The following is a 16,087-nucleotide window of genomic DNA, read 5'->3' as shown; positions in this document are numbered from 1 at the left end:
GTATAGAGTTGACTGTTGAGATTTAATAAAGGGTCAAAGGGGCTAATGTCTAATATAGAATATTTACACTATGCACAATTTTTGGTGCGGTACCACAAAAATGGTTCGGATGAAATTTCAAACTGCCAAATAGTTCGCCAAATTTCAAACGTACCAATTTCATCCGTTTATTATGATCAATTTTAGTTTTGGCATGGATAAAATTGAGAATGATGAAATTTGGACTACCTTCATAGATGGTCCAAATTTCATCCGTAACAAACCTTAAATTGCTACGTCCTATAACGTCCTATACGTTAGGGCGGTGCACTTTCTCAGTTGCCAAGACCCAAACATACTTCAATATAAATGCTGATGTAATGCCACGTGCAGATAAGGGTAAATCTATATAAACTTTTGGGCACTTCGTTTGATGCATGGAGATAGATATCAGGTGGATAATCGGTAGACTCTATTTTGCTTCCACCAAAGTCCCAACCCCCCTAATATTTATCTTCATCGAACGAAATGCCCAAAGTCATATCAGTTGAGGAGAGAAGCATCACTCGCATCGTTACTCAAAGAAATTCTTGAATTTGATGTTTTATTTTTTCATAAATCAGCAGCGGACGGATCACATCTATGCCTATCCTGTAATCTGATTGGCTGCAGCAATGCCAATGGCAATGAGTGGAATTTCGCCATATCTGATCACGGAATATACCGTGCATGTCTTATTTTCTCAAGCAAAGGCCTGTTTTGTTTTGGTTTCTTCAAAAGCGTATTACCACGAAGAGTGAATTTTACTAAATTAATGAATGAGGTTTTGGGTGGGTTTTGGTTGTTTGACTTGTTGTGTTCGTCATTGCATCACATATTTAAACTCAAGACCGCAATAACATTGCTTTAAGTGAAAAATAAACACGTTATTTACCATTTTGGTCTGAAAAACGTCCCTCTTCTCAGGAAAATATGTCAGTTTCTTTATCCGGACTTCGCAGCCAATGAATATATATGATATGTTGCAGCTATATTTATCCCCCTTGTATGGACAGGGCCGTCAGGCCTTAATTTTTCCGCCTTTTTGGTCGAATTTCATCTTTTGGTCTTGTAAACTACATTTATCGCTATATTTTTTCAATTTCATGCACCATTTTCTAAGGCTTCAGATTTAACGACTGCGTGATCCGTGTTCCTTCATATCTGTGGTTTGACTGGCATCAATTTTGTGTGGGAAGCAAAAAAGGATAGTTTGCTATCTATTTCGCCACGAACTTATTAAAATGCTTTACCTTTTTATGACATATGTTAAAACGTGCAGTTTTTAAGATGTTTTTTTTTCTTTCTCAAGCACGCAACGGTTTTTGGTATGAGAAAAAATTTCTAAAACTGATCTTTAGACTTCAAACTACGGTTTCTTTCAAACAATCGCAGTTTAGATTTTCCAAGCATTCGTCATCATCATCTCTTGGTATTTTCCAAGCCCTTTTCATCATCATCTCATCATCCTATACACCCAAAAAAGGTAATTTCTTAACTCTGATTATTTTTTTTCGCATTTCTTCACAATTTTTTCAAATAATGAACAATATTAAACTGCACGTATACAAAGTTATTAAGTTCATGAAATCACATCCTTTATTCTTGTAAGTAAAACCACAAAATTACAGATTAAATATATTTATTTTAGCCTGTTCACACTATAATTTAATAATTAGATTTTATCATTTCAAACGTTTTAATTATAAATACTTTCTAATTTTTCAATTTAATATATCAATTTTTACATTTTATATAATTTGAAATTCCCTATAGATCTTTGCCATATATTCGATAGCTTTCGAATATAGCTACAAATGACCCAATTATACTATATTTATTTATTAGTTCCTAAATTTAAAATCTGAATAGTAGCCTGATCTTCATTAGAGGAGGGTGATCCAATCATATGAGTATATATTTGTGTGAAAATTTGTCTTAACAAAAGCAATAAAGTTGTATACACACTATATAGGGGGAGTTGACTGTCATGAGCCTGGCTATACGGGGAGTTGACTGTGATGGGCCCGACTATAGGGGAAGTTGATTGTGATGAGCCCGACTATACGGGAAGTTGTTTGTGATGGGCCCGGCTATACGGGGAGTTGCCTGTGATGGGCCCGGCTATACGGGGAGTTGACTGTGATGGGCCCAACTATATAAGGGGAGTCGACTGTGAGGACTGAGGAGCCCGGCTATAGGGGGAGTTGACTGTGATGGGCCCGACTATATAGGAGGAGTGGACTGTGATGAGCCCGGCAACCAACGGGGGGAATACCATACATGATTTAAAATAATGTACGATCACACTGTCTCGAAATAGAAAGCCCTCTGGGCTCTCTGGTTCATCTGGGTGCTAATATATCTTTGTTTATATTCGTTTGTAAGTGTTGATTCATGATTGATCTTGGTAGGTGCTACGTTCATGTACGTGTGTATGTGTTTTGAACGTATGATCGATCAGGCCAGCCTCTAGTAAAAATCAGGCAAAATACATAAGATGAGTGCTTTTAAGAAAAGTGCTAAAATGAAACAACCATTTTATTATTGTTCCTTTTTGTTCCAAAACGGCAGCGTGATTGGCCATTCATATTCGTTCGGGACCCGACCCTTGAACTTGCAGTTGTTTTCAAAGAAATAAAAGAGCGGGAACCATATCCTCGTACGCAGCTGGGCGCGGTTATCAAGCGACTGTGCGTTCGCCAAGGCGTGATAGTACAAGAAGATACGCGAAGATATGTAGAAAGCAATGAATACGTCGATGGAGTAGTGCTCATGCGCAGCAAGGATGAAAAAGATACCAAATATATTAAGCAACCAGCAGATCGTGTGAAGGAATGACCATCGCCTTGGCGTGTCTGCAAAGAGAAAGATGGTTGTTCAAGGCAAATCTCTAGGCAATTGTGATAACACACTGGATTAGCTGGTGATATTATGACCGATCTGTTAACAGTGGCGTAACTAGAAGGATAATTGGGGGGGGGGGGGTGAATATTCATATACCCAGTTCTGCCGTACGGATTTCTTTTGTAATTGCAAAAGCTTACAATAGAAATCCGTCGGGCAGAACTGAATATATGAATATTCACCCCCCCAATTATCGTTCTAGTTACGCCCCTGTCTGTTAATCCTGCAATTACATTTCTCTGCATATTTGGTTTTTTACCACCATTCTCAACCTTTTTCATAATTATTTTCTTTCTTGCATTTCACAGTTATTCCAGACTATTTATGGTTAAATATCTCACTAGAAACTAGGACAGTTTAAAACTGGTAAAGCTATCCCATTAAAATTTGAGACCAATATATTAAATTGAAAACCATATATGATATACATGTGTCTATACAATTAATTCTTGTGTAAAATCACATGTTTCCACTAGAGTATATTGCTTTGGACTATAAGTACCTATTCTATTGGAATTGAATATCTTTTATACTTACATTCAGAAATAAAAAAATTGAGCAAAGTCACAGCACATGTGTGGCCACTGTACATATAATCACCACAGGAGCGAACACCATTTAAAGCAAGACCTCCTCCAAAGAATATTGTGAATGCTCGTTTGAATCTTGTTTCCCAATCACCATAAATCTAAAGTTAACATAATATCCTTGAGTTTAAGGTGATATGAATGGTGTTCATATCAACTTGGTTTTTCTTTGTGGTACTTATGTAAGGTATTAGTCAGAATAAGCTTGTCTAATAGAAGATAATTTTTTATGTGCATTTTCCAAATGTAAATATAAATTTTTATTTTGCATTGACAAGTAGCGACAAGAAAAGGTATTATATTATTATTAAATAGTTCTTAGCATTAAAGTAGAAGCTAGGATGTAAAAGGGTGCAAAATAGGGCCTGAGCTGATTGACTGTGTTCAGGGTATGAAAAAGATGATGAGATAATTATCATTAGGACTAACACGATTAATAAAAGGAGTAGGTATGTATAAAATTGTGTCTCAGCAAATAAGCTGGGGCTATAATAATGTCCTTGGGTCTTGTTTAGACTTTCAGTTTACTTGTAATTAGTTAAATATCTGCACCTCATTTATCATAGAGAACTGTTTATACCTTGCCAGAGCACTCCAAGTGCACACCAGGTACACTTAATGAGGTCAGAAACATAGTAACACATCGCAGTAGAAACACTGTTCCAACGATTGCACAGATACGTCTAATTAGGATAAACCTGTGTTTATGCAGGATGATAATCATGAAAAGAATGAAACCCATTATTGATGCTGACAGTTCACAAATGTAGAATGCCCATGGAACAAGAGGCATGTTGTCTAAAAATATATCAGGCAAGGGTGGATAACGAGTCATATCTGGAACTCGATCATGGACAACCGTCATCGTTAATGAGGTAATAATTAGAACGAGAATGCAATAGGCAACCGAAGCCAGAGTACGACCGGTATCACCAACAGTCGACAAACGTACAAAAATTTCCGTCGGTTCAGTATCAGAATCTGAGTTATCTGTTAAGATCCGACCATCCGAAAAATCAGTTGCTGACTTTAAATCATCTGGGGTACTTGTACGCGAGTAGTTTAAACTGTTTTTCGAATTTCCACAAGACTTTCGCAATTCTAGTATGGCTATCCATATCCGTTTGACATCTCCTAAAACTTTTATTTGCATTGGCGGCTCTCTTAAGTCTCTTTCGGTCAAATTAAGCAGACATATTCCGTCGATTTTGTGTGTTTTACAGAACATATTGATATATGAATCAAAGCCATTCTCGCCAAGCCAATGTTCCACTTTATCGACATCCCAGGACGCCAAATTTACAGCGTTGGACGCCATTATTGTTGCTCTGACAGTTGTTGTCTTGTTGACTAATTTTTTCTTGCATAAATTTGTGAGCAACGGGCTCCAATTTTAGGGTGGGATAATTGAAATATAAATAATTGAAGAGAACAGGGACCATAGAAAGTAGCAGGAAAAGTAGTGAAAGGAAAGAGGAAAGTAGCGTAGGAACAGGGGGGAGAGCATGTCCCCAAAATTTTTCAAGGAGCCATATGTGACCTCTTGTGATGTAAAATGCTTTTTTTGAGACGCTAATGTAGCTGTAAATAGTATTTTAAAATCGAAGCTCCCCTTTTTGTTTTCTACGTATGCCCATTTACACGTGCCTAAATCTTTTTCGTGCCTAAATAAAAAATATAACCTCACTAGTGATGTCCTTGCAGCTTTGGCATACATTTTTTAGCTGCCCTCAGTTTATTAACCAAAGGTGCCCCTGGAAACCGGTGCCCCCCCGATCTGTGGATTTTTCCTACGCTCTTGGTTGTTGCCGTTTAGTGGTCATGCATACCATTACTGTTAGTTTTTAGCTTGATTCACGACAAAATCATTTTAATGAAAACGCACGCATCGGGCGGTTTAATTAAATGACGAAAAATTCATTCAATAGTTGTCAATTAAATGATCGTTTCGTGCGGATAGGTTTGCAAAAATTTTGCGCGCGAAAAATTCTTTCACAGAGCGATAAAAAGCGGTTAATTGAAAAGTATGTTTTCCCTTTCCTCATTATCCAAACCCTTCCGACGCAGGTCGAAAGTTGGCGAAGGTACATTGTTGGAAATGGAAAAAATTCGAGACAACGACGGCTTAGCGAGTGATAATCAGTTAAAGATTTCAAGAAGATATGCAGGTAATTCATTCAGGTCTCAACTGTTTCATTAGTATTTCTGACTGATAACCCCATCACGCGCTAACTTATTGTTTTGTTTTTTTTGTTATTCCAGAGAGACTTGGGTCTGTTGGCGGAACACGAGAAATGTCCGAAGAGGAAAAAAGGTACCACGATTTGTTCGGCGTCAACAGCCAAACAGAAGGTTAGTGAATTAATTTGAGATGATTCATCAAATTTCGCTTCTGCCTTTGTGAATGACATTTTGTTTTCTATTGCATGTGCACATTTCTAAAGCGGGCTGATTTCTTTGAAAAAAAATGAAAGAAATATATATAAGCGTCCCAGTACAATTGCCAAAATGGAATAATAATTATTTTTCTTCTTTCAGAATGTGGCCACACTAAAAAGACACCGAGAAAGAAGAGAAATGAAGCAGTTCAACTTTCTGAAGTGATATTTGAAAATAACAACGATGTAGAAGACAACGGTGGCGACACAGTTCTGTCAGTTCACACAGAAGACCTCACTCGCCGAGGCATAACTCGTAAAATCGGTAAGTTTACTTATTGAATTCAACTGCCTGCAATATACCGCAACATATAAGACTAGTCCAAATATACCTTTCGAAGTTTTAAAATAAATTTTAGATAAAAACCCGCTGGTAAAATAAAATTACATTGATAGGCTGCCAGTGAAAAGGAGTGTTGATATTGCTGAGCGTGGAATTTTTTTAGTTAAGCAATGCTATCAGGGAAACCCTTCGTCAAATGTGGAGCGCAATGGGGCCGGTTGGGTATAAAAACCTAGTTAGCGCTAACTGCAGTTAAAAAGTAGATAAAAAGTAATTAAAATTTAAAAAGTAGTTAACTTTAATCACGTAGTTAAGTCGGTTGTATAAAAGTGTAGTTAGCCTCAACTGCAGTTTAAAAGTGGTTAAAGTTAACTATCCTCAAGGGCATCGTTAACTTTCCAAATCGTAGTTAAAAATGGTGTCTTGAGCTTTTGAGAAAAAATTAAATCAACACCTACCAAGGTTGTCAACTTAGTAAAGCCCCCGTCGAAGCTTGTAAACCTTCAATATGTTTTTATTTTTTTCATTTGGGCAGCAACAGAATATATCTTTGCTTCGAGAGACGTGTCGATGCCAAATTACGATCCAAGGAAAGATTAGCCATCTCCATTTTCAACTGCAACCGGTAGTTTGACTCAAAGGAGGCTTTTTATATTAAGCGAGCCTTTTTCGTTGAATTATTTTGAACTTTTTCCTTGTTTTATTGTATTTTTCCAATATTTTAGATCAAAATCACTGATCAAAATACTGTCAATTGTTTAAAATACGAGTCCACAGTCTTGTTAAAAATCAATAGCAGCGGTGAATAATTTCGAGATACTTCATGCTATTTCTTTGTTTAACAACCCCACGCAAGCTCCACGCAAGTTAACGTGATTAGTTAATAATCATCCGACAAACTAGGTTTTGTGCAACGCAGGTATTAAGTCGTATAGTTAAATAATTATAGTTAAGGAATTAACTACAGTGATTACCGATGATCATAGTTAAAGTTAACGAAGTTTTTATACAACCGGCCACTTCTCATTAATAATACAATTTCTCTTATATCCAGCTTCAGAAATTGCCTTCGAGTGTCGTCAGTGGGCAAAAGAAGACAACGAAAGAAAGGAAAAACAGTTAAAATTAAAGTCGGGCATTTCTGACACGCCTGCACAAAAGCTTGCGAAAACAGGGCAATATGTCAATGCAGAGAGTTCCGACTCAAACGTTCAAGAAAATGTCGCAGAATCTCTTTGTGAGGTAAGAGAAACCAATCAAGCATGCAAAGGGTAAACTTTCCAACACAAGAAAATCTGATTACCAAACTTGTACTCTACTTAGTAAAATATTGCTCGTCATTGAAAGTTCTATTAACCTGGGTCCTTTACAATCACTTCAGCTTGCCGAAGAAGATATCAAAGTCAAAAAGAAGAAATGTTCAAGGAAAATGAAACGAAAACACAGAAAGATCAACCCTTTATGTGATTCGACTACTGGCAACGACTCAGTAAATCCTGAACCTTGTCCAATGAAGAAACCATCTGATATCTACAAAATGTTTCAAGGAACAACGTCAAGTGACATCCACTCCAGAGAGGTTCCATCCATTGAACCAGATGATGAATACAAGCAGATGGAGAAAGCAAATGGAGAAGGTAAACACCGTATTTCAGGCGTAAGAAAATGAGCTCAATTTCTTCTATTACATACATATCAGATGCTGCGGTTAGTTTCACACCTCACGGCTAAACATTTCACAAGTGATTATTAATTTCATAGCATCATCTTCAGCGGAGACAACTACAACGAAAACAAGTAAATGGTCCCAGTTTTGGAAACATGGAAAAACCAAAGTGAAAAAAGTTAAACAGCCAAAAAAGATCAACGAGCCCAACGAAAACGAGGAAACAACGACCAAACACAAGACCTCCAAATTCAAATTCTTTTAAAAAACAACGAATGGAAAAAGAAAATCAAAAGCAACTTCTTCAGAGGAGCAAAACATCGCAGCAGTTACACCAAGTGATCTTTACAAGAAAAAGAACGCTTCCGCCACAGGAAGCCAATAAACCTCTCATAACACAACACCCAATTCACAAGATTTAACATCAACTGACAAGATAATAGAAGTAAAAAACACAAAACTAACAAAAAATAAAACTTTCTACGACAAACACAACAATACCAACGTACACACAAAAAACATCCAACGTCCATTAACAAGAATTTCAGTGTCCAAACACAATAATTCCTGCAATGACCAAACATCGGAGTTCCAACGTCCACACATAACAGTTACAACATCCACACATCACAGTTCCAACGTCCATACAAAAGAGTTTCAGCGTTCACACAAAACAGTTCCAACATCAACATAAAAGATCTAGACTTCCTGCGTCAACAAAAAGAGTTCAAGCTTCAACACAAAAGAGTACCAGCGTCGCAGCGTCCACAGAAAAGAGTTCCTACGTCAAAACAAAGGAGTTTCAGCGTCCACACAAAAGAGTTCCACCTTCAACCAAAAAGGGTCCAGGCATCCACACAAACGAGTTCAAGCGTCCACACAAACAAGTTCCAACATCAACACAAATGAGTTCCAGCGTTCACACAAAAGAGTTCCAGCGTGGAAGCGTCCACAGAAAAGTGTTCCAAGGTCAACACAAAGGAGTTCCAACGTCAATAAAAAAGAGTTCCAACGTCCACACAAAAGAGTTTCAGCGTCCTCGCAAAAGAGTTCCAACGTGAACACAAAACAGTTCCACCGTGAACCAAAAAGAGTTTCAAGCGTCGACACAAACGAGTTTCAGCGTCAACACAAAAGAGTTTCAGCGTAAACAAAAAAGAGTCCCAGCATCCACACAAACCAATTCCTACATAAACACAAAAGAGTTCCAGCGTCCTCACAAAAAGGCTCCATCGTCAATAGAAAATAGCTCCAAACGTTCTCACAAGAGTTCTAACGTGAACACAAAAGAGTTCCACCGTCAAAAAGAGTTCCAGCATTTAAACAAACAGTTCTAATATCAACATAAAAGAGTTCCAGCGTCAACAAAAAAGAAGTCCAACGTCAATACAAAATAGTTCCAGCGTCCACTCAAAAGAGTTACACCGTCAACAAAAAACAGTTCCAACGTGAAAACAAAGGAGTTCCACGGTCAACAAATAAGAGTTCCGACGTCCTCTTAAAACTGTTCCAGCGCGGCAGCGTCCGCAGAAAAGAATTCCAACGTCAACAGAAAGGTGTTCAAACGTGAACAAATAAGAGTTCCAACGTCCTCACAAAAGAGTTCCATCCAAACATGAACAAATAAGAGTTCAAACGTCCTCACAAAAGAGTTCCAGCGTCCACAAAAAAGAGTTCTAGTGTCCACGCAAAAGAGTTCCAGCGTGGCAGCGTCTACAGAAAAGAGTTCCAACATCAACAAATAACAGTTCCAACGTGCTAACAAAAGACTGTTGCAGCGTCCAGACAAAAGAGTTCCAACGTCAACACAAAAGAATTATAGCGTTCACACAAACGAGTTCCAGTGTCAACACAATAGAAGTTCCAACGTGAACAAAAAAGAGTTCCAACGTGAACACAAAAGAATCCCTTGGTCATCAAAAAAGAGTTCCAACGTCAACACAAATGAGTTCCGGCGTCCACGCAAAAGAATTCCAGCGTGCACGGAAAAAAGTTCCAGCGTGACAGCGTCTACAGAAAAGAGTTCCAACGTCAACAAATAAGAGTTCCAATGTGGTAACAAAAGAGTTGCAGCGTCAACACAAAAAAGTTCCAGCGTCCACGAATAGGAGTTTTAGCGTCTACGCAAGAGAGTTCCAACGTGAACAAAAAGAGTTCCAACGTGAACACAAAAGAGTTCCATGGTCAACTCTATTGAGTTCCAACACAAAAGAGTTATAACGTCCACACAAAAGAGTTCCAACGTCAACACAAATGAGTTCCGATGTCAAGGCAAAAGAATTTCAGCGTCCACGCAAAAGAGTTCTAGCACGGCAGTGTCTACAGAAAAGAGTCCCAACGTCAATATATAAAGGAGTTCCAATATCCTAACAAAAAAGTTCCAGTTTCAACACAAAAGCGTTCCAGCGTCAACACAAAATAGTTCCAGCATCCACACAAAAGAGTTCCATCATCCACAAAAAAGATTTCAAGCGTCCACAGAAAAGAGTTCCAACGCGAACACAAAAGAGTTCCAGCGTCAACACAAAAGAGTTGCAACATAAACACAAATGAGTTCTGGCGTCCTCACAAAAAAGTTCCATCGTCCACGAAAAAAAGGTCAAGCGTCCACACAAAATAGTTCCACAGTCAACAAAAAAGAGTTTAAACGTGAACACAAAAGAGTTCCGTGGTCAACACAAAAGAGTTCCCACGTCAACACAAAAGAGTTCCAGCGTGGTAGCGTCTACAGAAAAGAGTTCCAACGTCAACAAATAAGAGTTCCAACATGCTCACAAAAGAGTTGCAGCGCCCAAACAAAAATGTTCGACCGTCAACAAAAAAGAGTTCAACGTGAACACAAAAGAGTTCCATGGTCAACACAAAAGAGTTCCAGCGTCAACACATAAGAGTTCCAGCATCCACGCAAAAGAGTTTCAGCGTGGCAGCGTCTACAGAAAAGAGTCCCAACGTCAATATATAAAAGAGTTCCAATATCCTCACAAAAGATATCCAGTTTCAACAAAAAAGCGTTCGAGCGTCAACACAAAATAGTTCCAGCGTCCACACAAAAGAGTTCCAGCGTCAACCAAAAAATTCCAACATCCACACATGCAAAAGTTTTCCAGCGTCCACGAAAAAGTTTCAACATCAGCACCAAAGAGTTCAAATGTCAACACACCAAAGAATTCCAACGTCCACACAAAAGAGTTCCAAAGTCCACAGAAAAGAGTTCCAGCGTCCAAACAAAAGAGATCTAGCGTCCACAGAAAAGAGTTCCGACGTTCTCACAAAAGTCTTCCAACGTCAACAAATATGAGTTGCAACGTGCTAACAAAAGAGTTGCAGCATCAAAACAATAGAGTTCCAGCGTCCACGAAAACGAGTTTTAGCGTCCACACAAAAGAGTTCCAACGTGAACAAAAAAGAGTTCCAAGGTGAACACAAAAGAGTTCCATGGTCAACTCAAAAGAGTTCCAACGTGAACACAAAAGAGTTCCAACGTGAACACAAAAGAGTTCCAACGTGAACACAAAAGAGTTACAGCGTCAACACAAAAGAGTTCTAGCGTCCACACAAAAGAGTTCCAACGTCAACACAAATGAGTTCCGATGTCAACGCAAAAGAATTTCAGCGTCCACGCAAAAGAGTTCTAGCGTGGCAGCGTGTACAGAAAACGGTTCCAACGTCAATATAAGGAAGTTCCAATATCCTCACAAAAAAGTTCCAGTTTCAACACAAAAGCGTTCCAGCGTCAACACAAAATGGTTCTAGCGTCCACACAAAAGAGTTCCATCATCCACAAAAAAGATTTCAAGCGTCCACACAAAAGAGTTCCAACGCGAACACAAAACAGTTCCAGCGTCAACACAAAAGAGTTCCAACATCAACACAAATGAGTTCTGGCGTCCTCACAAAAAAGTTCCAGCGTCCACGAAAAAAAGGTCAAGCGTCCACACAAAATAGTTCCACAGTCAACAAAAAAGAGTTTAAACGTGAACACAAAAGAGTTCCATGGTCAACACAAAAGAGTTCCAACGTCAACACAAAAGAGTTCCAGCGTTAGAGCGTCTACAGAAAAGAGTTCCAACGTCAACAAATAAGAGTTCTAACATGCTCACAAAAGAGTTGCAGCGCCCAAACAAAAATGTTCGACCGTCAACAAAAAAGAGTTCCAACGTGAACACAGAAGAGTTCCATCGTCAACACAACAGAGTTCCAGCGTCAACACAAAAGAGTTCCAGCGTCAACACAAAAGAGTTCCAACATCAACACCAATGAGTTCTGGCGTCCATATAAAAGAGTTCCAGCGTCTATGAAAAAAGTTGCAGCGCCCAAACAAAAATGTTCGACCGTCAACAAAAAAGAGTTCCAACGTGAACACAGAAGAGTTCCATCGTCAACACAACAGAGTTCCAGCGTCAACACAAAAGAGTTCCAGCGTCAACACAAAAGAGTTCCAACATCAACACAAATGAGTTCTGGCGTCCATAAAAAAGAGTTCCAGCGTCTATGAAAAAAAGGTCAAGCGTCCACACAAAATAGTTCTACCGTCAACAAAAAAGAGTTTAAACGTGAACACAAAAGAGTTCTATGGTCAACACAAAAGAGTTCCAGCGTCAACACATAAGAGTTCCAGCGTTCCAGTTTCAGCGTGGCAGCGTCTACAGAAAAGAGTCCCAACGTCAATATAAAAGAGTTCCATTATCCTCACAAAAAAGTTCCAGTTTCAACACAAAAGAGTTGCAGCGTCAACACAAAAGAGTTCCATCGTCCACGAAAAAGAGTTTTAGCGTCCACACAAAAGAGTTCCAACGTGAACAAAAAAGAGTTCCAACGTGAACACAAAAGAGTTCCATGGTCAACTCAAAAGAGTTCCAACGTGAACACAAAAGAGTTCCAACGTAACACGAAAGAGTTACAGCGTCAACACAAAAGAGTTGTAGCGTCCACACAAAAGAATTCCAACATCAACACAAATGAGTTCCGATGTCAACGCAAAAGAATTTCAGCGTTCACGCAAAAGAGTCCTAGCGTGGCAGCGTGTACAGAAAAGAGTCCCATCATCAACACAAATGAGTTCCGATGTCAACGCAAAAGAATTTCAGCGTCCGCGCAAAAGAGTTGTAGCGTGGCAGCGTGTACAGAAAAGAGTCCCAACATCAACACAAATGAGTTCCGATGTCAACGCAAAAGAATTTCAGCATCCACGCAAAAGAGTTCTAGCGTGGCAGCGTCTACAGAAAAGAGTTCCAACGTCAAAAAATAAGAGTTCCAACGTTCTCACAAAAGAGTTCAAGCGTCCACACAAAAGATTTCCAGCGTGGCAGCGTCCACAGAAAAGAGTTGCAACGTCAACACAAAAGAGTTCCAACGTCCACGAAAGAGAGTTGCAATGTGAACACAAAAGAGTTACAGCGTCAACACAAATGAGTTCCGATGTCAAGGCAAAAGAATTTCAGCGTCCACGCAAAAGAGTTCTAGCACGGCAGTGTCTACAGAAAACAGTCCCAACGTCAATATATAAAGGAGTTCCAATATCCTAACAAAAAAGTTCCAGTTTCAACACAAAAGCGTTCCAGCGTCAACACAAAATAGTTCCAGCGTCCACACAAAAGAGTTCCATCATCCGCAAAAAAGATTTCAAGCGTCCACAGAAAAGAGTTCCAACGCGAACACAAAAGAGTTCCAGCGTCAACACAAAAGAGATCCAACATCAACACAAATGAGTTCTGGCGTCAACGCAAAAGAGTTCCAGCGTCCACACAAATGAGTTCTGGCGTGGCAGCGTCTACAGAAAAGAGTTTCAACGTGAACAAATAAGAGTTCCAACATGCTCAAAAAAGAGTTCAAGCATCCACACAAAAGAGTTCCAGCATGGCAGCGTGACACCGTGCACAGAAAAGAGTTCTAACGTCAACACAAAGGTGTTCCAACGTGAACAAATAAGAGTTCCAATTTCCTCACAAAAGAGTTCCAGCGTCCACGAAAAAGAGTTCGAGCATCCACACAAAAGAGTTCATACGTGAACACAAAAGAGTTCCAGCGTCAACCAAAAAAAGGTCAAGCGTCGACACAAAATAGTTCCACCGTCAACAAAAAAGAGTTCCAACGTGAACACAAAAGAGTTCCATGGTCAACACAAAAGAGTTCCAGCGTGGCAGCGTCTACAGAAGAAAATCCCAACGTCAATATAAAGGAGTTCCAATATCCTCACAAAAGAGTTCCAGTTTCAACACAAAAGCGTTCCAGCGTCAACAATAAATAGTTACAGCGTCTACACAAAAGAGTTCCAGCGTCAACGCAAAAAATTCCAACATCCACACATGCAAATGTTTTCCAGCCTCCACAAAAGAGTTCCAACATGAGCACCAAAGAGTTCAAATGTCAACACACCGAAGAATTCCAGCGTCCACACAAAAGAGTTCTAAAGTCCACAGAAAAGAGTTCCAGCGTCCAAACAAAAGAGATCTAGCGTCCACAGAAAAGAGTTCCAGCGTTCTCACAAAGCGTTCCAACGTCAACAAATAAGAGTTCCAACGTGCTAACAAAAGAGTAGCAGCGTCAACACAGAAGAGTTCCAATGTCCACGAAAAGGAGTTTTAGCGTCCACACAAAAGAGTTCCAACGTGAACAAAAAAGAGTTCCAACGTGAACACAAAAGAGTTCCACGGTCAACTCAAAAGAGTTCCAACGTCATTACAAAAGTCTTCCAACGTGAACACAAAAGAGTTACAGCGTCAACACAAAAGAATTCTAGCGTCCACACAAAAGAGTTCAAACATCAACACAAATGAGTTCTGGCGTCAACGCAGAAGAATTTTAGCGTCCACGCACAAGAGTTCTAGCGTGGCAGCGTGTACAGAAAAGAGTTCCAACGTCAACAAATAAGAGTTCCAACATGCTCACAAAAGAGTTGCAGCGCCCAAACAAAAATGTTCGACCGTCAACAAAAAAGAGTTCAACGTGAACACAAAAGAGTTCCATGGTCAACACAAAAGAGTTCCAGCGTCAACACATAAGACTTCCAGCATCCACGCAAAAGAGTTTCAGCGTGGCAGCGTCTACAGAAAAGAGTCCCAACGTCAATATATAAAGGAGTTCCAATATCCTCACAAAAGATATCCAGTTTCAACACAAAAGCGTTCGAGCGTCAACAGAAAATAGTTCCAGCGTCCACACAAAAGAGTTCCAGCGTCAACCATAAAATTCCAACATCCACACATGCAAAAGTTTTCCAGCGTCCACAAAAGAGTTTCAACATCAGCACCAAAGAGTTCAAATGTCAACACACCAAAGAATTCCAGCGTCCACACAAAAGAGTTCCAAAGTCCACAGAAAAGAGTTCCAGCGTCCAAACAAAAGAGATCTAGCGTCCACAGAAAAGAGTTCCGACGTTCTCACAAAAGTCTTCCAACGTCAACAAATATGAGTTGCAACGTGCTAACAAAAGAGTTGCAGCATCAAAACAATAGAGTTCCAGCGTCCACGAAAAAGAGTTTTAGCGTCCACACAAAAGAGTTCCAACGTGAACACAAAAGAGTTACAGCGTCAACGCAAAAGAGTTCTAGCGTCCACACAAAAGAGTTCCAAAATCAACACAAATGAGTTTCGATGTCAACGCAAAAGAATTTCAGCGTCCACGCAAAAGAGTTCTAGCGTGGCACCGTGTACAGAAAACGGTTCCAACGTCAAGATAAGGAAGTTCCAATATCCTCACAAAAAAGTTCCAGTTTCAACACAAAAGCGTTCCAGCGTCAACACAAAATGGTTCCAGCGTCCACACAAAAGAGTTCCATCATCCACAAAAAAGATTTCAAGCGTTCACACAAAAGAGTTCCAACGCGAACACAAAACAGTTCCAGCGTCAACACAAAAGAGTTCCAACATCAACACAAATGAGTTCTGGCGTCCTCACAAAAAAGTTCCATCGTCCACGAAAAAAAGGTGAAGCGTCCACACAAAATAGTTCCACAGTCAACAAAAAAGAGTTTAAACGTGAACACAAAAGAGTTCCATGGTCAACACAAAAGAGTTCCAACGTCAACACAAAAGAGTTCCAGCGTTATAGAGCGTCTACAGAAAAGAGTTCCAACGTCAACAAATAAGAGTTCCAACATGCTCACAAAAGAGTTGCAGCGCCCAAACAAAAATGTTCGACCGTCAACAAAAAAGAGTTCCAACGTGAACACAAAAGAGTTCCATCGTC

General features: G+C 39.5%; 2 protein-coding genes across 2 annotated transcripts; one reads left to right on the top strand and one right to left on the bottom strand.

The window, feature by feature from the left end:
• Positions 1–1,712: 1,712 nt before the first annotated feature.
• LOC114531802 (sphingomyelin synthase-related protein 1-like) lies at positions 1,713–4,840 on the bottom strand. The gene is made up of 3 exons (XM_028553420.1): positions 4,093–4,840; positions 3,463–3,613; positions 1,713–2,876 (listed from the first exon to the last, which is right to left on the bottom strand). The coding sequence occupies exons 1-3, from the start codon at positions 4,828–4,830 to the stop codon at positions 2,563–2,565; spliced, it is 1,203 nt and encodes a 400-aa protein (XP_028409221.1). The 5' UTR covers positions 4,831–4,840; the 3' UTR covers positions 1,713–2,562.
• Positions 4,841–5,478: 638 nt separating this feature from the next.
• On the top strand, positions 5,479–8,695 carry LOC114531774. Its single transcript, XM_028553392.1, has 6 exons — positions 5,479–5,680; positions 5,775–5,864; positions 6,051–6,215; positions 7,288–7,475; positions 7,615–7,870; positions 7,995–8,695. The coding sequence occupies exons 1-6, from the start codon at positions 5,539–5,541 to the stop codon at positions 8,162–8,164; spliced, it is 1,011 nt and encodes a 336-aa protein (XP_028409193.1). The 5' UTR covers positions 5,479–5,538; the 3' UTR covers positions 8,165–8,695.
• Positions 8,696–16,087: the final 7,392 nt, after the last annotated feature.

This window comes from Dendronephthya gigantea, unplaced genomic scaffold, assembly GCF_004324835.1.
Source record: "Dendronephthya gigantea isolate DGI-Jeju-01 unplaced genomic scaffold, DenGig_1.0 000074F, whole genome shotgun sequence".
In the NCBI taxonomy this organism is placed as follows: domain Eukaryota; kingdom Metazoa; phylum Cnidaria; class Anthozoa; order Malacalcyonacea; family Nephtheidae; genus Dendronephthya; species Dendronephthya gigantea.
The sequence above is the reverse complement of the archived record's forward strand: the minus strand, read 5'-3'. Positions and strand labels throughout refer to the sequence as shown.